This window comes from Rhipicephalus sanguineus, chromosome 4 (genome assembly GCF_013339695.2).
Source record: "Rhipicephalus sanguineus isolate Rsan-2018 chromosome 4, BIME_Rsan_1.4, whole genome shotgun sequence".
Taxonomy (NCBI): Eukaryota; Metazoa; Arthropoda; class Arachnida; order Ixodida; family Ixodidae; genus Rhipicephalus; species Rhipicephalus sanguineus.
In genome coordinates, this window is record NC_051179.1 from 42,464,105 (window position 1) to 42,490,137 (window position 26,033).

Here is a 26,033-nt window from a genome sequence, read left to right on the forward strand (position 1 = left end):
ACGAAAAGTACGAGTATGTCTTGTGGCTCATTTCATCTCGCATTAATTAGTACAGTTATTTCTGCTAACGTATAGTTTTCAGAATAAGGCCATCACCTCACGGCAGGGGCTTAGCCAGAAATTTTTTTCGGGAGGGTGGGGGGGGGGGGGTCAACCATACTTTATGTATGTTCGTGCGTGCGTTTGTATGTGTGCGTGTATATATACGCAAGCAAAACTAAAAAAATTACGGGGGGGGATGTTTGAACTCCTCCCACACAACCCCCCCTGGCTACGCCTAAGAAACTCTATGGCTACGCCCCTGCCTCACGGCATTGATAATGGCCGGTCAACGGCGACATGCCTGGCGAACGCAAAATTTCGCGTCGCTCGCAATCGAGGCGCTACTTCTACGCCTGGCGTCGATGGAGTGAAACAAGGCAATCGTTGCCCAGGCAACGGGTGCTGCCGCTTCTCTCGCCCGCCCGAGCTGTAACTCCCTCCTTGCCTCCTCCTATCGGCTTCGTTCGCGCCGCACTATTTACCGTTATCCCCCTGGATTTTCGCAGCGCTGGAAATGATACGTTTTCTAACGAGACATCGCGTCTGATGCATTTACATCGGTACGCCACCGCACGCGACCGCGACCCGATCTTCGAAGGCGCAGGTTTCCAGTCTCGGCCAATATTCTTCAGGCTACCGGGGGACAAAAGGTGAGCCCGCTCATTTCGCTTTCCGTGCGCCCGCGGTCTAACGAATCGCGTAGTGTTGACGCCGGAGGTTGGCCTGGGGTCCGTCAAAGCACGGACATCGGCTATTTTTGGTGCGCTATCGACCACCTCATGAAGGAAAATCGCTACTCATCGGTGCGCTATTCCATTTCTTAGTATCCCCTAGGTGTACGCAACTGCAGGAACATCGTGGTGTCGTCCCGTCTCCGTTCAATGAAGCCGCGACTGAACGCAGCTGGTTCGAAATGCATTTCGGAGATGAAATTGGGTGCACTGTAAACGGGCTCGGCTTGAGAAGCGCAGTGTAGCCTACCACAGCGAACACCAAACAGTCGATGCGGTCCGTAACAGGGACACCAGCTTTGTTGACCTTTGCATGTTTCGGTGCTTAGAGTGCCTCGTTGACCGACAACACGAGAGAAATGATTTGCCATGGGAAGTCGGTTCACCAGTGCCAACGCAATGCACTGATAGTGAGAACCTGTTCGAGATCCTGTGTGCCCGTATGCGATTATTGAACCCATTTTCTTACACTAAAAAGAAACCGTAATCGTAAGCAGCTCTCTGCCGGCTGCTTCGCATTACATCGATACCCACAGTACGTGGGATCTGCCGTATTTTTTTTAATTTGATATCTTCTGCTATCCGTGGTTGTATGTGTAAAAACTGTGGTATGATACGAGCCACACCGCAAATAGTGGGCGGATTAATTTTGACCGCGTTGAGTTCTCTAACGTGCACCTAAAATGTTAATATAATAATATCTGGGGCTTAACGTCCCAAAGCCACGATGTGATTATGAGAGACGCCGTAGTGGAGGGGCTCCGGAAATTTCGACCACCTGGGGTTTTTTAACCGTGCACCTAAATCTAAGTACACGGGCCTCAAACATTTTCGCCTTCACCTAAATGTTGATACACGGGTGGTTTTCAATTGAATTTCGCATCTGTAGATATTAGCTTTCATAGAAATAACTGGAACTGATTGCAGGTGTATGAACATGTTTATTTTTTTTTTGTCCTTAAACGTATCTTTTTATTGGGATCCAACACTTTGGCGCTGATCCGCAGATGATCCATCGATACTCAAAAGACACTGCTATGTGTCGTGTACTTCGCGGTTGATTTTTTTTTGTCTTTATTTTTTGTTAAATAATTAATAACATAGTTTTAACTCGTTAACCCACACTTTTGCGCTACGTGTTTTTCAAAAGAGAGTACGAATGATACGCAACGCCAAAAGAAAAAAATATGCTGCGTCACTCAGTTTCGTTAATACACTCCCGCTAGCTCCTTTCATGGTTTGCACTTGTAACGCGTATTTGCAGATGGCTGTATTCGCTCAAAGAAATAGGCAATGTGCCCTGTTGTTTGAGTTATCTGTTACAGGAAAATGAGCGACTGAGATAGCGGGAGGCTTCCTGAACGACAATAGCAAATAGCATTGTTCTGGGTCAGTCAGTATACTGATATACGAGCATGCCGTGTGTGGCAATACGCGCTGGAATGTCCGTCGTTGTACAGCTGCTCCGACAATACAGAGACTTCGAATTCAGTCACCTGGGGGGATAGATTGAACATGTGAAATCGCTCGCAGTCGTCAATTTAAAAAAAATGCGCTACAGGAGACTAAAACAGGAAACATAGACCAGAGTTGCCTTGCAACTAAGAGTTTATTAAAAAGGGCAGATACCTATGTAAGCACTCTCGCATTTGAATAAAAAAAAACAATAACAAAGAAAAAAACTATGTTCTGTTCAAGCTATCTGTTACAGGAAACTGCGCATCTCAGATAGCTTAACGGTAGTCCGGCTGAACAACAAGAGCAAATAGCATTGTTCTGAGACAGTATACTGTCATACAAGCGTGTCATGTGTAGCAAAACACGATGGAATGTTCGTCGTCGTACAGCTATTCCGACAATAGACAGAGCTCGAATTCAATCACCTGCGGGGATAGAGAACACATTTGAGATCGCTTGCAATTGTAAATTAAAAAGACAGCCCAACAGGGGACTAAAACAGGGAACACATACCAGTGTTGACTTCCAATTAAGAGTTTATTAGAAAGGGCACACATGCAAGCATATTTGTTGTATCTGTTCCCTCTTTTTGTCCACTGAGCGTCGTTGCATCGCTTCATTTTTTTTTTGTCACTGCGGATTAACCACTAGCTACGTCACATACATTACCAGCAAATTTTTCTGCCGCCTCGTTCCATTCAGAATTACTGGCACTGTGTGTGACTGCATGTTAGGCATTTATTGCGCGCTACTTCTTATCCTTCTTTTTTCTTTTTTTGTTTTTTTACCAAGCACCATAGCACAGGTCTTCTATAATACATAGCAAGTCTACAAAGTGCTTAGCATGGAATGTGTTCTTTGGTGAGTACTAAAGAGGTTTGCGTGGCACTGCGCCTAGCATGCCAATCCAGATGGTTACCACTAATGAGTTGTGTGCAAAGTGCGTGGTATATCAGAACGTCTTGTAGAGCCCCCCTTTCTCCGATGCACTGTTCTCGTTTAAGTATAGTTTAGCTCGTAAGCGGTGTTACGAATTGACATAACATGGCCTGCCGAATCCACATCGGGCATTCCTGGCCGAGCGTCAAAGAAAACAACTGTCTTAAATATCATACGTTTAGCCAAAAGACACGAACTTAGACTTATTAATAAGTTATAGCAGGCAAGTTAAGCGATAACAACATACGATATTTCAAGGAAAATTTACCAAGAACGTTCAGATCAGTAAGTATCGCAAAGAAAACTGGATCATCTTGCACTCCTTTCACGCCCTTCTCCCCGCCGAAAAATAAAAAAAATGCCTGACGTAGAAGGAATTTGATGCTTTTGACGTCACGCTATGCCGTATAGGTATACCAGGGGCCGGGATATTTCCTTCTGTCCAGCCAGACCTCATGAATCACGCAAAACGCTCGCGCTGAGTAATCGCGAGGCTGGCGGCTGGCTGGGGACGTCATCCTTGTGGCGTCCACTGACGCGCGCCTTCGGCCGGAGTGTCACCGTCCCCCCACCCCAGCCACGTAACCAAGCGCGACACGTCAAGTCGGCGGCGCCGGCGTGCCAGTACTTTCGCCAACTCGTCGATGGATTTGCATGACACGCGACAACGCTGTAGTGCACGCGCCAGCTGGGGGAAACGCTGCTACTACACTCGCCACACAGCAACGCGCGACAAAGCGATCGATGCATGCGGACGCTAAGCGAAGCCGGAAAACCTCAGTCCCGTTTGCACAACGCCGTCTCACCCCGCAACACGCCAGCAACGGAGCCGCTTCAAAGGATGCTACTTTTGTTGGTGTTGTTGCATTGTTGCCGAGGCCTATAGCGTCGTCACCGCCCTTTGTTCCCTTTGGACACTGTCATTAAGAAGGAACAAAAGGTAAAGAGGAGACGGATGTGTGCCAAGGGTGGCTCGCATGGAGCACGATTCAACTTAGCAACGGGCAGAGAGCTTTCTTCGCAAACCACCCCAGACTTCAGTGACCGTCACCGATCATGTTGGGTGCGGCCGCGTTCAGAAAAAATTAATAAAAACAAATGAAGCAGAAGCTCCCTACTGGCGAATCGTCTGTGCAAAGCAAGCATTTTCTGTAATATTCCATAAATTATCAGGTGTTTTACGCGCGCCATTTTAATCTTTTGTAATTTATTTTAGTCATTTATAATCTCCTGTTTCGCGCCCTTCCTCTTAAATGCTACGACGCCTCACGAGCGTGTGCCCGGAAACAATTCATTTGTTCTCCGCACACATAGGCAGCAAATCACGAAATAATGAAAGCTATCTCTCTTAACCAGACAATGTTCTGCTTGACCGCGCTGTGGCTGTAATGTCTCGAAAATGGGTGAAACCGCGTCCCCTCCCATTCCTCGTATTACTGTACCCTGCCCTTTATCCCCTTCGTTTGCGCAAACTGCGAGTAGGCGTATCCCACCAACAAACTCTGCAATATTCAGCGCGTAGAGGCCGCCCACAAGCTTCCCCATCATCGTGCGACGAGCGCAGCACAGTTATAAAACGGACAGTTCTCTTGTACTGTCTTCTACACTCTGTCTTGTCTTGTACACTCTAAAAAAAAGGTGTCCTTTGACTCTCTTTTTATACATGTAAGAGTCACATGTGTAGCACTCCCTTTAGAGAGGCAAATTGACGCTCTTTAGGAGGGTAGTGCATTGACTCTCTTTTTTAGGTGCGTTGCACGACTCTCCTAAAGAGGGTCAGCGTGCCTCTCTAAAGGGAGTGCTACACATATAACTCTCAGATGCATAAAAAGAGAGTCACAGTTCTTAGAGTGTACCGTTTTCTACACTATAAGAAAAAAAAAGAGCATATGTGACTCCTTTCGGTGTCGTGACTTGCCACGTAAATGACACTCTTTAAAGAGATACGTTAACTCTCCTGTAGGCCACATATACGACTCTCCGAAGGTAGTATAATGATCTCTCAAAGAGAGTTGACGTGTTTCTTTAAAGAGAGTCATATATGTGGCAAACCAGGACTCTCAAAAAAGAGTCAAATGACTCTCTTTTTTTTCTTAATGTGTACTGCGCTCTTACATTGTCCGTTTTCAAACTATGCTGGTCTGAAGTCTTCCGCGATGAACATCCACCAACTATACGCTAACTCGCAACTCACCTATAAAACTGTTTGCACCATTTCGGGAGTCAATAACACAGCCGCGGTGCCGCGGTAGCACAGTGGTTTCGGTGATCGGCTGCTGACCCGAAAGACGCGGGTTCTATCCCGGCCACGGCACTCGAATTTCGATGTAGGCAAAATACGCTGGAGGCCCGTGTACTATGTGATGTCAGTGAAGAACGTTAAAAGAATCCCTGGTGGTCGAAATTGTCCCGAGCCTTCCAATACGGCGTGCCTCATAATCAGAGATGGCAAAGCCACTCCTAGATAGTAATACAACTGCATTATTAATTACTTTTCTAGAATTGTTCCAAAGTAATAGAAATTTATTACAAATCACAGCTGGCCGAAAGTAATGACGTTACATTACTGTTACCGGAGTCCTCTGACATTACTTTGGAATAACTTTAACAAAGGTTCATCATTCTACTAACTGGTGTACACTGTATTTACAGCACATACATTGAAATCTCGGAGTTCTTTGTTGTATCGTTCCCTGCTTGACGCTTGGCACTCTCGCCTTTGTTTTCTTTTTTTTTTCGTTTTCGGTCATTTTTTTTTTGCCATAAGGGAAGCTGATATACTATATTTTATCCAAAAAAAATTAGGAATGTAACGAGTAATATTTTTCAACTTAAACGCTTAAAGTAGTTTGTTAAATTACTAACTTACCAGCCCACAAAACAATTCATAACATTACTCATTGCAGCAAAAGGTTAATTACAGCAATGCCATTACTGTAATTTTATTACTACCAAGTCTGCTCATATTATATCCGTGCTTTTGCTATGCAAGCCAGCAAAAATTATTATCAATTCGGGAGTACCTCTGTCCCACAGCAATCATCGTAATCCTCGTGTTTCCTTTCTCGAAAACTCGGCGCTTGCAACTTTCCTGTCAAAAAAGCGATGAATGGGGCTAGTTAGTTAACGTTAACTTGAACGTGTCCTGATTGGAACATCACAAGAATACACATTGTTAACCTGTTAACCCGTTTCTGTGTGTGTTCTTGTGATTCTGCAATCAGCGCGCATTGAAGAATGCTAGAGGTCACACTGATAGTTCGCACGCCGTTCGCGACTACTTGGAAGTACCGGGTTCGCCAAGATAACGCGAGACGCTAGTGCGCGCGACACAGATGAAGGTTATCGTTGTGGGTCAGAACGACGTTCCAAGCATGCCTTTTCTTTTTAGAGCGTTGAAGTGGCGACGTTTATCGCTGTTAACCTCTTCGCAATCTGCGTCCACGTTCGTGGACATGCCTTCTTATGCAGAGGTTTGCGACTGCAGTCGCGTGACTGAAAAAACCGAACGGTGAGTGACTGAACCAGAACCGTCACTATTCGGCCGAAGCGACCATTTGCGACCAGTCCCTTTAGGAGTAACTCGGTCGCGCGACCGGTGCTAGCCGCAGCTGTGAACGAGCCTCGTCATCTCGCACTTTCCGCTTATCGGTTGCTTCCTCTAAATGAAGCCTTGGCACCGCGTTTGTATTCTAACGATAAATCATTAATTTGGCCAGCTCACTTCCTCGTGTCGAAGAATCGCGAAACTGCACGCCGACCAATCGAAGTGAAAATTTGATGACGTTTGGGCTTCCTAAAGGGAAGCCTTGTTCGCAAGAAAATAAAAGAAAAGTCAAAGCCAGTTTCACCCCAAGTGAAAGTTGACGAACTGTAGAGCATTGTTTCGCCTATGTTTCTCTTGTGTTTATCTTGTGTTTATCCGCTCTTTTCTGTTCTTTTCGTGTGATTATTTGATTTGTTTTGCGATTATCTATTTTCCGGTCTATGGTCTCCTTTCTACTGTCTGTTGCTCCCGACGCTATCGTTTCGCTGCCGCTTCGCTGGCTCGGACAGACGAATTAGCGCTTCGGCGACTCTGGCGTTCACGGGCAAGCAAGCGCTGGCGTTCCAAACGTGCAAGCTGCTCGACTAATGTGTATCAAACGTGGGACCTGCGTCACGCCAGCGCGAAGCATGAGACGACGAGAAGGCGGTCCCTTAAACTGATTCGCAGTTAAAAGGTTTTTATTGTGAATAAGGCTCCCGTATGGGGAGCCGAAACGTCATTAAATCTTTACTTCTTCTTTTGGTCGGTGCGCACTTTGGAGGTCCTTCAATATGTTCTTTTTTTCCCCCGGCCAGGCGGGTGGCCGTCAAACCTTGCATTTCACTTCCTCGTGTCGTTAGTGCCGAAGCATTTTATCGAGGCTTGCGTGCCGACACGTTGTTCAGCGGTCTACTCCTTTCATATTCCCCTACCGGGTTTCCTTTATATCTGTCCCACACTGAATACGGATCACGCCCACGGGAAGTAAATATAGTCGGGTTGCCAGGCAACCGCCGAAGCGGCACCGCCCGTAGAAATAGAGGGTCACGAACTGCGCTTGCCCGAAAATGCCAAAAGAAACGCGAAAGGGCAGAGACGGAGAAACACGAAGAGGAAACCCTGTCCATTACGCTTTGACACATCGTTAAGTTCTTTGTCTACTTTTTTTTTCCTTCTTTTTTCTTCTGCTTTTTTCGTGCGGTGTGTCGGTGAAGACTTGTTGACAGTATCGGTACAGTGTCCATTCGACACGTGTACGAAAGAAAAATGAAAAACGCTAGAACTTCGAGTTGATCCGCGAATGTTCTCTTGGCGGTGGAAAATTATATTAATGAGACTAATCGGCTGCCTAGATAAGCAAGTTTCTGATATCCTTTCGTACATATACACATATACTTAAATATAAATTTTTGTCTTTTTCAATTAGGAATATTGTATAAATGGTTGCTCTACTTTGTGTCTCGCGCTCAACCTTCAACTTTAATTCGCTATTTCTCATTCGTAAGTTAATTACCCTGTTCTTAACTTTTGTAACATTTTACATAACCGCCCATTGTACTGCCAATCACCCGCAGATGTTGCGAGTCACGGTTGCCTAGGGCCACAACTATACTATACAAGAAAGGTTCCATGAAAGATGGGCGGGGCGTTTCCTGTCTGCTTCTCGCGCGCTGGGCGATGTTACTGCATATGCCCTTCGTGCAACGGAGATGACCGGCTCCTTTTATCTCTGCTTCAGCCGCGCTCGTCGCCAGCGCTCGCGCGCTTGTAGTGGGGTGAGGTGAAATGAACTTAATTTGGTCCTGGAGAACACTGATTAGACAACCCCCGAAGGGGGGTCCGCCGCAGTTGCTGACCGCTCCCATGCCGGTACTGGAAGGCCGTGGCCCTCCGCCCGTTCGCAGGCCTCCTGGACTGCCGACAGCTGGAATGAGAGCTCGCGGCTTTTAAGAGCCCTCTCCCAGTCCTGTTCTATGCTGAACTTTGCGCTACATAACGCCGGGTACTGCCAGAATATGTGTGCGAGTGTGCAATAATAATAATATCTGGGGTTTAACGTCCCAAAACCACGATATGATTATGAGAGACGCCGTAGTGGATGGCTCCGGAAATTTTGACCACCTGGGGTTCTTTAACGTGCACCTAAATCTAAGTACACGGGCCTCAAACATTTTCGCCTCCATCGAAAATGCAGCCGCCGCGGCCGGGATTCGATCCCGCGACCTTCGGGTCAGCAGTCGAGCGCCAGTGCGAGTGTGCAGTTATCCGCCCCACAGCTACGACAACCTGGATTTATGTCTTCAGCAAAGTGACTAAACTTGCTACGAGACGGGAACGAACCTGCCTGCAGCCTCCGGAGAGCCGACGACTACGGCCTAGTGAGCTTGGAATGCGCGAGGGGGTACTTTCGCCTTGACAGCTGATAGTGAGACGTAGCTTCGTGAAAGGGGCCAAGTTGATCCCTGAAGCTCTCCGCGAACCCGACTCCGGACCCGCCCGGACCGCCGCGGCACGTGATTTCTCGCGCACGGTTATGTGCAACTTCGTTGACGTTGGCAACTGTTGGATGAACCCCTGAGCCCATGTGGGCCGGGAACCAGGTAATTGTGTGAAACCCTACTACACCCATCGAACTTAGAATAGCGGCAGCCTCTATTGAGACCACCCCCGAAGCGAATTAAGGCCCGGACGGCAACCCTGATGCAGTGAATATCTCAGGACGCGAAGGGTCCTTCATCGCTAGAGCTATCGCTACCTGCTCGCACGCTGGGCGAGCAGGTAGTGATATCTCCTGCTCGCCCAGCGTGCAGGAGCTAGAAAATACGATGCGCAAGGGGATGTTACCGATTTGGACTTTATACGGAACATCACGGCGACGGCAAAAACCCACCGAGAGTGTCCATATAATTGCTATCGCAATAAACGCCAATAATTGTTCGTTTTCTCCTTCGCAATGACGCTCCAACTACACAACAGACGGGTCCGACTTCCCGCTGCTTTAAATTACACTATGACGTGGAGCATGTGATGATAGCCGTACTCCGCCTTTTGTAGGCACGGTTGCTTGGTGGAAATTTTAGCGGCACACAGACACCGCTACGGTCTTCCAGTGCCGGCGTGGGCGCGGCCAGCAACTGCGGCGGACCCCCCATCGGGGGTTGTCTTATCGGGGTTCTCCAGGACCAAATAAAGTTCCTTTCATCATCACCATGTTTACGTGACACGTTTAGTTTCGACAGTGCATATTACGTTGGAATACACTCTTTGCCTGCCTAAGCGAGCAGACAATGTTTTAAAAACCACTTAACTTGACAGAAACATCACTTCGTACACTCCGTATACAGCTGCATCTCGAAATTATGACATGTTCACATTCATTACTGCAATAATACTCTTACGCATATACTCGCGTATGCGTTGCACTAATTCCCAATCGACACGTGAGAGTGATGATTACGTTGATTGAATAATATCGCCTTTGACTTCAATTCGCATACAGTGAGTTACTTTCCGCGCATGCTGAGCCAATATGCGTACACGCACCGCAGCTTACGAATGAAGCCCGTTTATGAACAAGTGGCTCATTTACGCTAAAACGCTCCAGTTTTCTCTTCACCGCGCCACGGGACAAACGACGCAGCCACGTTTGCCCCAATGAGGCTACACTTCCTGAATCCCAATGAACAAGGATGAGAGCCCTGCTGTGTGTATCTATGTATACACACAGTGCTACTTTCACGAATACGCAGTTTTACTACAAAAGGCAAGCCCGCCATACTGCAGTCGTTCAATCGTGAGCACGCTGACTGTATGGGCCAGCCACGTACACGCGCAGGCGAACCGGAGCGGATCCGCGGGGTCCTAGCTCTTCGCTGTCCGAAACCCTGGCCGACGCATTCGTTCAAATGGACTGCATTTGGGGCAGGTCGCGAACGTGCCCGAAACTAACCGGCGTGATCCGTGTTGCCCCGTGCCGCACCGTACCGCTGTCCTTTCTTTCTTTCTTTCTTTCTTTCTTTCTTTCTTTCTTTCTTTCTTTCTTTCTTTCTTTCTTTCTTTCTTTCTTTCTTTCTTTCTTTCTTTCTTTCTTTCTTTCTTTCTTTCTTTCTTTCTTTCTTTCTTTCTTTCTTTCTTTCTCGCTGCGTGTGCGAAGCATACAGGGTCACGCTCGGCCTTGGTCTCTATGTAGGGGCTTCCCATGTCGTTGCATGTTTGTATCCGTGGTCCATCATGCGAGAACGACGCAGTTTGAAACACGATATCCGGTGGGACACCCTTCCCAGCTACGCGGCAGCGCTCGAACACATCAGGCTGCACCATTTTTCCTCCCTCGCCCTGTCCTGACCAGGAGCGTAGGCAGAATTTTTTTTTCGGGGGGGGGGGGGACGAGGAAGGGGTCCCTTACCCGTTTATGCATTTTCCTACATATGTTTAATAATATTTCGGGGGGTTTTACTTCCCAAGACCACGATACAAGTTTCGACCGTCTGGTGTTTTACATGCTTAAAAGGACAGACTGCATGGTGGGCTAGTTGGTATTGCATGACTCGGAACAGTAGCGCAAAAAATCACACAGACGACAGAGCAAGACGGGACACAGTGCTAGTTGCGTCTTGCTCTGTCGTCTGTGGGATTTTTTGCGCTACTGTTCCGAGTTTTACATGCGCCGACGTCGTACAGCACGACCTTCGGGTCAGCAGTCGAGCACTATAACCACTAGACCACCGTGGCGGGTCCCACGTATGTTTTTACGTAGGCGTGTATACGTACGCATACGCAATGTATAAATTTTGGGGGGCTGGGTTTGTACGCCGTGCCCTCTGGCTACGTTGTTCATTGTATTAAAGGGGCCCTGTAACACCTTTCCGATTAATCATCGAATGACCTCACTACCGGAGTTTATAGCCTCACTAATCGACTACCGCAATTTTTCTTTAGAATACGTCAAGTACGAGCGGAGTTGCTACAACTATAGAGCGCAGCGCGGCCACGTGGCGGCACCCCACGGCGGCCGCTGTAACTATGCAGCTCACGATGCTCAAATCAGCCAATGGCCGTAAGCCAAATTGATGTCATGAGCCGAACTGCGCTTACGGCATCATTTGTCGAGAGAAGAGAGAGCGATTTCTAGCTGACTCTGAAACTTAATTGTAAATTTCATGCCGCACGCTATACGCTATGATATTTGGCCCACACGTTTGCAGGAGCCTCGACTACCTATCGGCAGCAATGTCTGACCAGGTTCAAAAAGTGTTGCAGGGCTCCTTGTGGATTGAGTTGTGATTCCATAAATTTCAGTTCCCCGTGAAGACCAGAAAGATTGCGTTTTGAGTTTTGCCGTTATCCTGAATATCCTTAGCTTTTTACTCAAATTTACGCGTTTCATATCTCCATAAGCTAGTTTTACATTGTATTAGTTAATACATTATTCTTAACTCCTTTTTTTATTCTGTTTCTTGAACTCTACTATGTACAAATAAATTCATTATAGGTAATTTACAATCGGCTGAGCCGTTGCACTAAAGAACAACAAACCGATTGCCCAACCAATACAGAAGCGTTTATCATTCAAAGAGTACAAACAAACGTTTCTGCGAGTTCGTTCGGTACATTCAATTAAGCCATAGCGCTGAAAACACGGGGACCAAGGAAGAGGACAGGACGTGCGTTTCCTGGCGTCTTCCTTGGGCCCTGTGTTCTCAACGCTGTGGCTTCGGTGATTGAGTTTAACGTTCAGTTCGTCGTGAGGGGCTTTAGTATGTCAAGATTACATGTTCTTCCCTTTGCCTCTCCCTCTCTCTCTCTCTCTCTCTCTCTCTCGCACTTCTTACACTCTTCTCTTTTTCCCTGACCATTTTGCAGACACGGCGACTATGGCCAATAAAGGCCACACAAGAAGACAACCCTGCTGACGTGTGTGAGCCACTTTGGGGGACGGGGCCGCGGCGAGACGGGAGCGAGCGGTGGCTCTGGGCGCATGCTGACGAATGTGCGCCGCGCCGAGCGTGGTCACGAGCCAAGATGGCCGGAGCAACGCAAGTTCCAAGTCTGTGGCCCGTCGGAGCAGCAGCGGCGGCGGTGGCGGCGAGGAAGACGCAGCTTCCTCGTCCAGGCTGCCGGCGGTGGTGGAGGACGACCCCGCGAGGCTTCAGGCGCAGTTGCGCTCGGCGCGCAGCGACCTGGTGTTCCTGCAGACGCAGCATCGGCTCACGCTCCGAGGCCTGCACGCCGAGGTCGCCAAGCTGCAGAAGACCGTCAAAGGTGCGCCGTTTTCCTGAATACTTGTAGTACTGTCCGCGCACTGCATGGGCGAGTCTGTGATAGCTCGTCATGTGCAGAGGAGTAGTTCAAAAACCTCAAAGGGTCGCTTATGCATTTGCCTAAGACGAATCGAAGGCGAAAGCCATGCCCTTCTTTTTCTTCTCAGTCAACTGTATTGAAGCATTGTTCACACTTCCAGTTGCACAACCAGGCGGAGGTCTGGGAGGCTTCAAACCCACATCGCGACACACACACAGACACACGCACAAACATACATACATGAAGAGCGCCGAACACCCCCATACCCCCGTTGCCTTTAAGAAAAATATTCTGGCTACGTCCCTGCCCCTCTCGGGACAGTTGCGAGCCTCCTCCCTCCCTATTTCTCTATATATCGTTACTCTATGTGTGTTCTAATAAATACGCAAACAACTACTTCCAAGAGTTTGTTGTATGTGCACTGGATCATTAGGGTTATTAAGGCGAAAGCCCTATATGATTTATTGCTTTATTTGGTTTTTTCAAGGCAAGATTGTTTCAAATTGCATTGGGGGACACGACTAAAGGCTGAGTAATCGCCTGACTAGGTCGTGCCACCCTCGCAGCAAAGCAGAAGACACACACCGGCAAGGATTATTAGCACAGAATGCAGTGGCACATATTGTTCTGCATGGTTTCCAAGATTAGACGGAATTATGAGTAGAATGCACACAAATATAAACACAGCTGTCGTGTGAGTAGTGGCTGGTATGAGTGGTTTGAGCGGACGCGTGAATATACTATACTTCAGGCAAAAAAAAGTCATAAAAAAAGCTTCTCGACTCTATTGTGAGTAAACTGCACAAAAATATAAACACAACGCTCATAGAATGGTGGGAATACTAACAATCAATGCTCACAAAACGAGTTAATAAAAAATGAAACGACATAACTAGGGCACGCTTAAGTTATGCCCTACAGGTGAAACCAGTAAAATGTTCATTAAACGAAACTGAAGCAGAAAGAAGTTTTACCTACTGACTCTTACATATAACAAACAGTAATGTAATAAACAATCACAATGCCATGATGAACAAGGTGTAAAAAAATACAAGACATCTATGATTTCAAGATTTTAACGATCAAGAAAATCATCGCTTCCTTCATTTAGGCGTTCTCTCGTTATTTTCTTATATGACCTAGATGATGTTCCATCCTGCATTAAATGAGGTATGGTAGAAACGCGTCAGCAAAATATGCCTCGGCAAACACGAAAACTGACCATCGGCGGCGTCGTCGTCCACGCGTAGTGATGCAAACAAATCATTATCACGCGTGGACGTCACCACAGGCGGCCAACAATTTGTGACATCATCGTGACGTCACTTTGATGTCGCACGTTTCATCACACGACATAGTCAAACATGGGCCTATCTCGAAGGAAATGCTGCGAAATCGCGCGAGGTGCCGAAAGTGGCGACGCCTCCGATGCTGGAGGCAGTGCGAAAACCTTGGTAGGCTCTCGGCTTTCGGGGGAAGGCTTTGGGGGGAGGGTATCAATCTAATCGTCTGCAAAGAAATAAGATGGCTTTCGCCTTCGAGTCGTTTTAGGCGAATGAATGAGGGACCGTGGGTCTTGCAGAATGCAAGTGAACAAAAGCAGAAACGCCTGAAATATTTGCAGAAATGCCTAGGATAGTTTGCCTCTGGAACTTCGTCACTGACTGTCTTCCACTCTTCTCTCTTTTTTCTTCCTTCCCTTCAAATCTATTTCCTCCTTTCCCTTAGAAATGCAGTTTGCTCTCTTTAACAACGGGATAACCCTAGTGGACGAAGGTAAGTTTGTGCATCACTTGGGTCAACTTTAACAAACTATGTGAAAAAAAAAGAACGTTGCTGCTACCCATTGTTCTTGCTTCGTTTTTACATCCTTAGATTTCTATTACGCCCAAGGCCGCTGGAAGATACATTTCATAAATGTGGTGAATTAGTAACTGCCGGCTCGTGCCTCGTGAAATCTTCGCAATAGATGAGTTCGCAATCCCTAGATCGGAAAATGCAGGAATAAATTGAACTGTACTTCCTGCCTATTTCTTCACAAAATTTGCAAACACTGATTGGTCTTATAGCAGTAAATTAGTTTGGGTCCAAATATAACATAATTTTGTTTTACAATGGCATTTCGGACAACATAAACCATTTTTTTTTGTTTTTTAATGGGATGAAGATGAAGCTCCTTTAATTACTCCTAATGCGTTTCTCCGCTCTTAAGCTGCCTGACAAAGCCGCCCCGAACGTGTTAGTCTTATTTTCTTTTAAAAAAATGTTATGACGCTGACATTTTTATGTTGCATCTATTTCTTATGTAGTATGACGTCGTATTGAGAGGGATCGTGAGGCAACAGAGTCCTGTAGTATTGTAAGTCTGTGATTACTTTAAAGGTGTTTAAGGAACCCCTTTGACACCCTCAAAGTCGGTAGTTAGAAAAGTAAGACTTAACTGAGCTGAAATATGAAGGGGTTTATAGGAATGAGCGGTTGTGCCTAACTACAGAGTGTTGTCCCGCAGCCTCGTACCAGGAAAAGATCGCCCAGCTCGAAGAAGACCTGGACAAGTGGTGCTGCCACTGTCGATTCCTCAGCTCTCAGCTGGAGCAGGCCAACAACGCGCTCGTGTCGCTCAACCAGCGGCTTCAAGTCCAGGTGCGTATCAAAACTAGAAAAAAAAAAACGATTTGCCAGATTGAAGTCCAGGTGCGTATCTCACTGAAAAAAAGAAAAGAAGACGACTTGGCAGATTGCGCATGATTTATTTATAAAAGTTCAAGTCGGTAGTGTGGTGAAATATCGCGTAGTACAGTCGGCAAAGAATCAACATGGGTAGCGAGACAGACGCTGACACAAGTTTTCGAAAGTTATTAGTTTCGGCTCGCGTTGGGTACAAGAACATCCGTGCACTTAGATTTAGGTGCAAAAGAAGACCACAAGACATTGCTGGGTTTAGGTGCACGTTAAAGAAACCAAGGTGTTCAAAATTATTGCGGAGTCTTTCTCTATGACTTTCCTCATTAGCATGTTTTCGTACTTTCGTGTAAAACCTCGGAATTTAATTTTGTACGGGGTATTGCACGGCGAGCGCCACAGATGGACACGTTTGATTTGTTCATAGCGTGATTAGTCATAAACTTGAGTAGCGTAGCGATTTGGGCGTGTTGGTGTACATTCATCTTGGTATACGGCTCAAGCACACAAGAACAGAGTGAAAAGCAGGGAGTGTAAATAGTACCCTGTCCTTTCTGATACGAACATCATCCACGGACTTGACAAAGACCGCATGACCCGTGAAGTTGTTGAACCGCGCCATATGAGTAAGGGAGGGAGTACATGTTTCAGTCAGTAATCTGCGAAACTGTTAGAAAATTCAATTTTTTTTAACCTCCTTGAGAAAATTAGACTAAGGTTTCTAAGGATGGCTCGTAGTCTGTGGAATCTTCAAGTCCCGCTGTTGACATCTTTTGTGTGGTCAAATTGCTGGATCACATAGCAGTCAAGTTGCTAGTCAGCGCTCGTGTGTCCGCTGTTTACTCTGTCCTTATGTGTTCGCGCTGTTTTAAAATGTGATTATTCATTTGACGTTCGTACGCGGGATCTTGCAGTGAACCCTATAGATGCATACACGTTTGATATGTTCATGACGCAATCAGTCATTATAACCTTCAAATCGAAGAGTGTGCAATGTCTCCTGTCTGCGCCACCTGCAGGACTGGCAGCACCAGGCGGAGTTGTCTGAGAAGAACTCCATCATCGCCAACCTGCAGAGGGAGCTCGAGTGGAAATGTCGAACACTGGCCGAACTGGAGATGTCCACGCGCGGCCGGGCCGGAACGAGGAGGATGTCCGGCCCCGCTGGACCTCTGGCCGCTTCGATGACGTCATCGTCGTCGCTGGTCGAGCCCTGCGAGCTGACGCGCACGCCGTCCCAGAGGAGCCTCCCGGCCGGAGCCTCTGGGAAGGCATCCGCTGCGTCCACTTCGGCACGCAAGGGCAGTCACAGGTACGAACACAATCCGACGCTCTCACGACTGTCTTATCATAAATATGTTCGTTTTCTTTCTGTTTCACTTTATCGTCATTTCCTCCTCTTATTTTTGTTGAATTGTACTCATAAAACATCTGCTTGGCGATCACAACCTGTTCATGTAATTGCCTATTTATTTAAACCCCATGACCAGCCAATGACTATGGACCTAACCAGTGTTGTGTATTATTTCCCTTCCCCAATACCCCAGTGTAGGGTAACGAACCAGAAGATTTTCTGGTTAACCTCCCTGCCTTCTCTTTTTCTGTTTCCTTCCTTCCTTCCTTCCTTCCTTCCTTCCTTCCTTCCTTCCTTCCTTCCTTCCTTCCTTCCTTCCTTCCTTCCTTCCTTCCTTCCTTCCTTCCTTCTTTCCTTCCTTCCTTCATGTATACTAAAAGAACTTGAAGAAAAATATTACGAAGAAGGAGATGATGATATTGATACGGGGTTGTTTTGGTATATACAATCTATATTTACAAAGAAGAATTGGTAGACGAGTCAAGCTGGCTGACCAGCACACTCGCGCGCCAGTCGGGCTGTCCAGCACTTCGTCTTCCTTCACTTCATCTCCGTAACAGGACCCCCGGGCGTTGTAGCGCCGTCTCGGCGCAAGTCCGGCGATGAAGTGCGAGAGAAGTAGGGCTTCATCCGCGAAACATGCACAATTTCAACAGGTGGCGGACTTGACGAATTGAAGTGCAACGGCGCAAGCTCGTAATTCACGTCGCTAACTTGACGCAGAACTTGGTAAGGTCCTGAGTAGCGGGACAGTAGTTTCTCGGAGAGCCCTACACGGCGACATGGTGACCAAAGGAGCACCCAATCACCTTGGGCAAACTTCATATGACGATGACGTTGGTCATAGCGGGCTTTTTGAATATCCTGCGACGTGGTGAGACGAGATCGGGCGACTTGACGAGCCATGTGAGCCCGGTCAATGGCGTCGTGAGCGTACATTGTAGTACATGGCGCGGAAGGCAAGACAGTGTCAAACGGCAATACGGGGTGGCGACCATACAAAAGATAAAAAGGGGAAAATCCCGTGGTGTCATGTCGAGAGGAATTATACGCAAAAGTCACATAAGCCAACGTGGCGTCCCAGTCGCGATGATCTTGAGAGACGTACATCGAAAGCATCTCCGTGAGTGTGCGGTTAAGACGTTCAGTAAGACCATTAGTTTGCGGGTGGTAGGCAGTTGACAGCTTGTGCTCTGTGGCGCAAGATCGAAAGAGGTCGTCGACAACTCTGGACAAGAAAGAGCGGCCGCGGTCCGTCAGGAGCTGGCGGGGTGCACCATGGAGGAGGATGACGTCGTGAAGAAGAAAATCCGCGACGTCAGTGGCGCAACTAGTTGGCATGGCCTTCGTGATGGCGTAACGTGTCGCATAATCTGTAGCGACGGCGATCCACTTATTTCCCAGAGTCGTCGTCGGAAAAGGGCCAAGCAGGTCAAGGCCGACGCGATACAATGGTTCATAGGGAACTTCAATTGGTTGGAGAAATCCAGCAGGCGGCAGAGGGGCCTTTTCCGGCGTTGGCATAGGTCGCAAGTAGCAACATAACGACGCACAGAGCGGTATAGTCCAGGCCAGAAGAACCGACGTCGCACGCGGTCGTATGTGCGCGTAACTCCGAGATGTCCCGCCGTCGGTGCGTCGTGAAGTTGTTCAAGGATGACAGGCCGTAGATGGCGAGGAACGACAAGCAGGAGCTCAGGGCCTTCAATGCTGACGTTGCGGCGGTAGAGGATGCCGTCATACAGCACGAACATACGGAATGTGGCGTTGGTGCTGCCAGACTGGACGGCGTCGATGATAGCGCGCAATGACTCATCCCGACGTTGTTCGGTGCGCATATCGCTCACGTCAGTAAAAGCCATTACGCAGCTGTCCGGATCATGTGCAGCGGGGTCAGGAGGATCCACCGGATGACGTGAAAGACAGTCTGCATCCTTGTGCAAACGTCCAGACTTGTACGTGACTGTAAACGAAAATTCCTGGAGCCGCAAAGCCCAGCGACCAAGACGTCCGGTCGGGTCCTTCAGAGAAGTGAGCCAGCAGAGAGCGTGGTGGTCCGTAACGACGGTAAACATGCGGCCGAATAAGTATGCGCGGAACTTGGCGACAGCCCAGACTAAAGCCAAGCACTCTCTTTCGGTGATGGAATAATTTCTCTCGGGAGCAGAGAGCAGGCGACTGGCGTACGCTATCACGCACTGTCTACCGTGCTGCCGTTGAGCGAGAACTGCGCCGATACCGTGCCCGCTTGCGTCGGTTCGGACTTCTGTTGGAGCAGATGGATCAAAGTGGGCAAGTATGGGAGGAGTAGTCAAGAAGCCGATGAGAGCGGTGAACGCTTGAGCCTGCTCAGGGCCCCATGAGAATGTGGTATCCTTCTTCAGCAGATCTGTTAGTGGCCTAGCAACATCGGCGAAGTTGTTCACGAAACGGCGAAAGTAAGAGCAGAGGCCGATGAAGCTCCGCACGTCAGAAGTAGAGCGAGGCACAGGAAAGCTGCGAACGGCGCGAATCTTTTCAGGATCTGGTTGCACGCCGTCAGCGTTCACAAGATGGCCTAGTACGGTAATCTGACGGCGGCCAAACTGGCATTTCTTGGAATTCAGTTGAAGCTCGGCCGTTCTGAATACTGCGAGAATTGCGGCGAGACGCGTGAGGTGGCTGTCGAAGGTGGAAGAAAAGACAATCACATCGTCAAGGTAACAAAGACAAGTAGACCACTTGTAACCGCGCAGTAGAGAGTCCATCATCCGTTCGAATGTCGCAGGGGCATTGCATAGGCCAAAGGGCATGACCTTAAACTGGTATAGGCCATCAGGTGTTATGAAGGCAGTCTTCTCGCGGTCCATTGCATCGACAGAAATCTGCCAGTAGCCGGACCGAAGATCAATAGACGAGAAGTATGTAGCTCCGTGCAGACAGTCCAACGCGTCATCGATGCGTGGTAGCGGGTATACGTCTTTTCGTGTGATCTTGTTCAAGTGGCGATAGTCAACGCAGAAGCGCCAGCTACCATCTTTTTTCTTTACAAGGACGACAGGGGAGGCCCAAGGACTGTCGGAAGGTTCGATGACACCTTTGCTGAGCATTTTTTCGACTTCCGTTTGGATCGCTCTGCGCTCAGTGTGGGAGACACGATAGGGGCGCCGACGAATAGGACTCGCATCACCGGTGTTTATACGGTGCTGAACGACGGATGTTTGGCCTAGAGGTCTGTCGTCAAGATCAAAAATGTCACTGTACGACGCGAGAAGGCGACGGATGTCATTGGCCTGTGCAGGGTTGAGGTCTGGTGCAATCATCTTCGAGAAATCATCCGGGAAGGAAGATGAGCTGTTAGTCGCAGTAGGCGTAAGTAAATCAGTCTCTGTGCTGAGAGTTGCAATTTCAAATTCGTCAGCATCAGAAATGTTGGCCAAGAACATGCCACGGGGAAGTACTTGAGGGCACAAGCTGAAGTTTAGAAGTGGTAGCGAAGTACGGCTGGCGGTGACAGTCACGAGTGTATGTGGAATGGCGACGTTCCGGCTCAAAAGAACGTCAACGAGGGGATAGAGGACGTATTCACCGTCGGGAACCTGCGGCTCTGCGGTCAAAACGACGTAGGTGACTGCCTGAGGTGATAGACGTACATCTTGAAGAGAGCACAGTCGCGGTGGTGTAGTGTTAGGAGCAGCGACTATCTGAGGCAGTTCTAGCTGAAGGACGCCGGTAGCGCAATCGATGAGAGCAGAATGATCCGATAAAAAGTCCAGTCCAAGGATAACGTCATAAGGGCAGCGGTCAATCACGGCGAAGATGAATGAAGTAGGTTGGTCGACTATACTTAAGCGGGCAGTGCACAGACCAAGAACCAACGGCGTGCCGCCATCGGCCACACGGAGCACCTGCGTAGCTGCTGGTGTGAGTACTTTCTTTAAACGTTTGCGTAGGCTTGAACTCATTACCGATATGTTCGCTCCAGTGTCGACAAGTGCTTGGACAGGTACGCCGTCTACTTTAACGTCAATGACACTTCGTCTAGTGGGTACAGAGAGAGGATTTGCTGCCGTAGTCGTCGATGCAGCACCACCTCCGGGGGCTGCACTTCTTAGTTTTCCGACATGGTGCGGCCGAAAGCCACGGGGGACGATAGACGCCGTGGCTGTGGCGAACGGGACGATGGGCGACGTGTATGCGGCGAACGAGATTGGTGTCCACGTGGCGAAGGCGAGCGGCTGTACCAAGTGTTCCTAGCGGCGTTGTCAGCGGCGTTGGTCTCGGGAGCGGGAGAAAAATGGTGAGCATTACCGTCAAAACGGGTCATATTGGTCGTTGCACGAGGTACCGAGGACCATGTGTTGCGGCAGTAACGAGCAATATGTCCAACGCGGTGGCAGGTGAAACATATTGGGCGGTCATCTGCAGTTCGCCACTCAGCCGGGTTGCGAGAACGTGCAGAGAATCGTCGGTTTGAGAAGGACATAGCAGAAGGACGTTCGCTGACTCTGGGCGTGGCAACAGAACACACGGAATGCACTCCGATATTTTCCAGCTCCTGACGAACGATGGCTTGAACGAGAGGAACGGTAACAGGGGCATCGGTGCTGCGTGAATAGAATGCGGAGGGCGCCATCGCTTCCAGTTCGCGACGAACAATTCGTGTAAGGTCTTCCGGCGGCGAAGAATGTTGCGGTGTCGACTGGTCTTCACACGTCGACGTGGCAGCGGTGTTTGGAAGTCTGGCGAACGGTTGGAGAATGCGGCGGCTTTTTGCTTGTTCGAACTGACGACACTCCTTGATGATCAAATCCACGGTAGAGCAGCCCTTGCACATCAGGAGGTTGAATGCGTCGTCGGCGATCCCCTTCAGCACATGCCCGACCTTCTCACCTTCCGTCATGTCATTGTCGGCCTTTCGGCAGAGAGCCAGCACGTCCTGAATATAGGAGAGGTATGATTCCGTGGAAGATTGGGCACGGCAGGCCAATTCCTTTTTGGCGGCGATCTTACGGCCGGCGGGTTTACCAAAGACCTCTCGCAACTTTTCTTTGCATCGGTCCCAGCTAGTAAGTTCTTCTTCGTTGTTTTCGAACCACACCTTTGCGGTGCCCCTCAAGTAAAACAGCACATTGGCCAGCTGAAGTGTGGGGTCCCATCTGTTCGGTACACTCACGCGTTCAAACATGGCCAACCAGTCTTCAACGTCGACGCCATCGGTCCCACAGAACGTACCGGGATCCTTAGGTGGTACGAAAACAAGTGGTGGGGACGGCGACGTTGATGGAGACAGCGACGTTGATGCGGAAGCCTCAGCGTTAGCCATGGTTGGGAGGGCGATGCGACGTCCGCTGCGGAGCTCCGTTGCCTGCTGCAGTACCCCGCACGTCCACCAATATGATACGGGGTTGTTTTGGTATATACAATGTATATTTACAAAGAAGAATTGGTAGACGAGTCAAGCTGGCTGACCAGCACACTCGCGCGCCAGTCGGGCTGTCCAGCACTTCGTCTTCCTTCACTTCATCTCCGTAACAATATTAGTGCAGCACATTAGACGCGAGCGCGCAATAGGAGAGAAAGAATAATTCTCCGCACTCTAGCTGACAGTCTCATGCCTTACGTGCCCAGTTAAGTACTTACACGCTCTTATCTCGCATAGGCACTCCAATATCTAAGTTCTCTTGAACTCGGTAAAATAGGTTTGACTCATCCTGTCGCGCCGACATGACGTACAGTTTACTACGGTCAACCTCGCATGCTTGGGGCGAGTCGATTTCTCCAACCCGCTTCGTAAGGTTCACACATGCGCAGTCGTATTGTGTCTAGTTGATTCAACTTCAGACTCGACCCACTAACGTGGAGCTAGTGTAATCACACCAACAAGTGCCACATCCCCACCATCGTTTCAAGTTTCAGGTTTATTAATAGAATCGCGAAGTACTTATATGAAGTTGCAACATCATCAGAAGGAGGCTCCAAAGTAAGATCTTTGGGAGGGCCTCCTATCAGAATCGGACAAAGCAACATTAGTAAGCACAAGAATGGATTGCTTATACAGGTTTGGACTGACTGTATACGAATATATTAAATTAATAAAAAGTACATACATAGAAGAGCATCAGTAAAGACAACGCAAAAACTAGATAATAGGCTAATTAATGTGACGAAAATAAGGTATGTTTACCAAAGACGATCTGAAACGGTTCAACGGTAATATTTTTAAGACAGGGTTAAGACTGTCTCAAATAGAAGATCCACTGAAACAGGCAGTTTATTTACCGTAATTCGTAGCTATGGGTAGAAGAAAATTATTTGAGAGCAAACCTGGTAGTTGATTACGCGCCGTGGTAGCCTAGCACGTATACGTGCTAGGCTACGACGGCATTTATAGGGTGTCGCGCCGCCAAGCTAGAGGGCGCGGATTCGATTCCCGGCCGCGGCGGCCGCATGACGATGGACTCGAAATGCAAAGAACATCCGTGTTCTTAGATTTAGGTGCATGTTCAAGAACCCCAGGTGGTCTAAATTTCTGGAGCCCCCCACTATGGCGTCTCTCATAATCATATCGTGGTTTTCGGATGTAAGACCCCAACAATTATTACTATTATTATTGTTCTCAAACCTGGTTGAGGTCGAACTTGCGTTTCACTGCAGCGTTCGAACCCTCGCAGGCTACCCGTAATTGTACGTGACCGGCCCGCTAACGACGACGATGACGACGACGCGGTGGTCCAGTCGTCGCTGTCGAGCGGGACGACCTCCAGGAGCGTCACTCCGCGCAGGCACAACGCCGGCGCGCGGGCAGCGTCGGCCAAGTGCCTGCCGGTCGCCGGAGCCTCATCTTCATCATCGGTGGGCAGCAGCGGCAAGAAGAAATCAGACCAAGCGGGAGCACGAGGAGCCGTCGAGACGGACCGCAGGCGAGCCCAGTTGCGGCTACCGCCCCTGGTCGACCCGACCCGGGCGTTGGCGTTCCCGGCTCGGTCTCTCGTCCATCACCATCTCACCGCGGTGCACTGCGACTCCGGACTTAGCACCGACGAGGAGCTGTCTATAGACCGCGTTCCGTCGCCCGAACTCAAACCCAAGAAGATGGGCGGCAGGGTGGTCGAAGTGTCCACCAAGTGATGATCGTTCTTTCAATAGACTATTTCTTAAAAGGGACCGCTTGTACGGCCGTCGTGTTGTTGAGACTGTATGCGGGAAACTTGGCGGTAGTTCTGTCCAGACACAGCGTATTGTGGTTTCATAGGAAGTTTCAAAAGAATACTTAATGTATAGACTAAGCTATAATATAACCTTGATGCCGTGGCGTGTAACAATAAGTAGGTCCATAGTCCTTACAGGGACAAGAATCTATGGAACACCCACGCGCTCATTCTGCCAAAACAGAAGGATAATGTATGGGTATACGTATGAGGAACCAATTGCTGGCACTTCGGACTACGGCATAGCGTCTTCGTTTCGGATTATCTTTCGGTACAGGTTAAGCGAACCAATCAGCGCGCGGCTGGCAGTGACTTCCGCTTACGTAATGGCGTCGTCGCTGCTACCGAAGCTGGGGCCATCACAGTGTGGCCCGCAAGTTCTCAACTGATGCTCGTATCTGCCTTAGCTTTGTCCACAGAAGCTTCGACAGCAAAGCTCTCCTGGCCTTGTTGTACTGTTTCGGAGATCCGCACACAACTTCAAATGCAGGCTTAGCAAGAGTGGCCGCATTGACCGCATACGTGGCCTCAAAGATGTGCGACAATGGGTATCACTGCAACCTTGGAGGCCATTGATTACGAGTTCGCGGGTTTGTTTTATTCTACACACTTGGCGTCATAAGTAGAAAAGATAAAAAAAATGATCTCTCGGTGTCAATGTGTTTACTTTGCAACACCTTGAATATTTTCCATACCAACAATGACAAATAAGGCATAAAAGCTATAATCGATAATATTTCTTGTTGCTCCATTGACGGATATTACACAGTTCTTCAAGAGCTTTCAGGGTTTTCTACCTGGTCAACATTGTGCAATGCCGGTCTGGGGAGCCATTCTCGATGTGTCTATCTAATGGACTTGTTCATTTCGGCGGAGCACATTCTGTTACTCGAGAAAGCGACGAGCCGTGACATCATCGCGCTCTTGACCACGTCGACGCACCAAACCCGCATAGCACACTCCCAGCGTAAGAAGAAACTGGACTAAATGTACAGGAACACAACATTAAACAAACTTGACAAGTCTGTCCATATGAGCGCGTCCCAGATGCTTGAGAACGATGCAGGGAATCCGTACCGACCTTCACAGGTGCGCTAGGCGGGCGGTCGCATTAAATCTAATTCGAAAGCTAACGCGATCACAGAATCGGAGTTCATGCTCGGCCAAAAGTGGATCTCTGGAGGCTGCGTTCGTTGCGTTGAAGCGCATTCCGTCCCTTTCATTTGTGTCCAGAGTTGTGAAAGCTCCGTGACGTCAAAATGACGTTGCGGAAGAACAACCGGGAACAGGGGGCGCGCTGCTCGCTTGCAAGTCAGCGACGGCCTAAATGGGCAGTCCATTACATGGATACATCGAGAATAGCTCCCCTACGCGCTTCTCGTGTGGTTGCTCGCCCTTTCTGTCGGCGTTCATGTGGCGACGCCGAGAGACGCAGCGCCAGGAAACGCCGGCCAAAGCGCTCTACGTGGTTCGGTATTGCGAACATGAATTGCGGTCGACAACCTGCTACGAGTTATTGCACACCAACCGTTGCCGAGCGATCGAGGTGCGTGAGAAGACGGGTGAGGTGCCGTCAAACGTGAGTTCACTTTACGACTGCTAAATGTTTTCTGTGCCATGAAAGCAGAAAATATTAACGCTGGGGTAGTAAAATATCGCAGTTCGTACGTTGCTTCTCCGCGTGTCATCGGCCAGAAAACAGTCGTGGTAGGTCATCACCGTCCTATATAAGGAAATAGGAGTCGGAAGGGTGGTATATAAACATTTTTATTTCAAATTTAAATACTGGCCTCTGTATCTAGAGCCAG

At 48.7% G+C, this 26,033-nt stretch overlaps 1 protein-coding gene across 2 annotated transcripts; it reads left to right on the forward strand.

The window, feature by feature from the left end:
• Positions 1–474: 474 nt before the first annotated feature.
• Positions 475–25,763, forward strand: LOC119389829 (uncharacterized). 2 transcript variants are annotated; one of them, XM_037657224.2, is made up of 6 exons: positions 475–692; positions 12,562–12,960; positions 14,728–14,775; positions 15,509–15,642; positions 16,701–16,993; positions 23,689–25,762. In XM_037657224.2, the coding sequence occupies exons 2-6, from the start codon at positions 12,687–12,689 to the stop codon at positions 24,143–24,145; spliced, it is 1,206 nt and encodes a 401-aa protein (XP_037513152.1). In that variant the 5' UTR covers positions 475–692; positions 12,562–12,686; the 3' UTR covers positions 24,146–25,762. The 2 variants fall into 2 exon arrangements, with proteins under 2 accessions (XP_037513152.1, XP_037513155.1); XM_037657227.2 differs by lacking the exon at positions 14,728–14,775 and having other exon boundaries at positions 476–692; positions 23,689–25,763.
• Positions 25,764–26,033: the final 270 nt, after the last annotated feature.

Coding starts and splice junctions, on each gene's coding strand:
- LOC119389829 (XM_037657224.2), top strand. CDS start 12,687: ATGTGCGCCGCGCCGAGCGTGGTCACGAGCCAAGATGGCCGGAGCAAC. Junction 15,643..16,700: donor ACCAGCGGCTTCAAGTCCAG/GTGCGTATCAAA, acceptor CGCCACCTGCAG/GACTGGCAGCACCAGGCGGA. Junction 16,994..23,688: donor GCACGCAAGGGCAGTCACAG/GTACGAACACAA, acceptor GAACCCTCGCAG/GCTACCCGTAATTGTACGTG.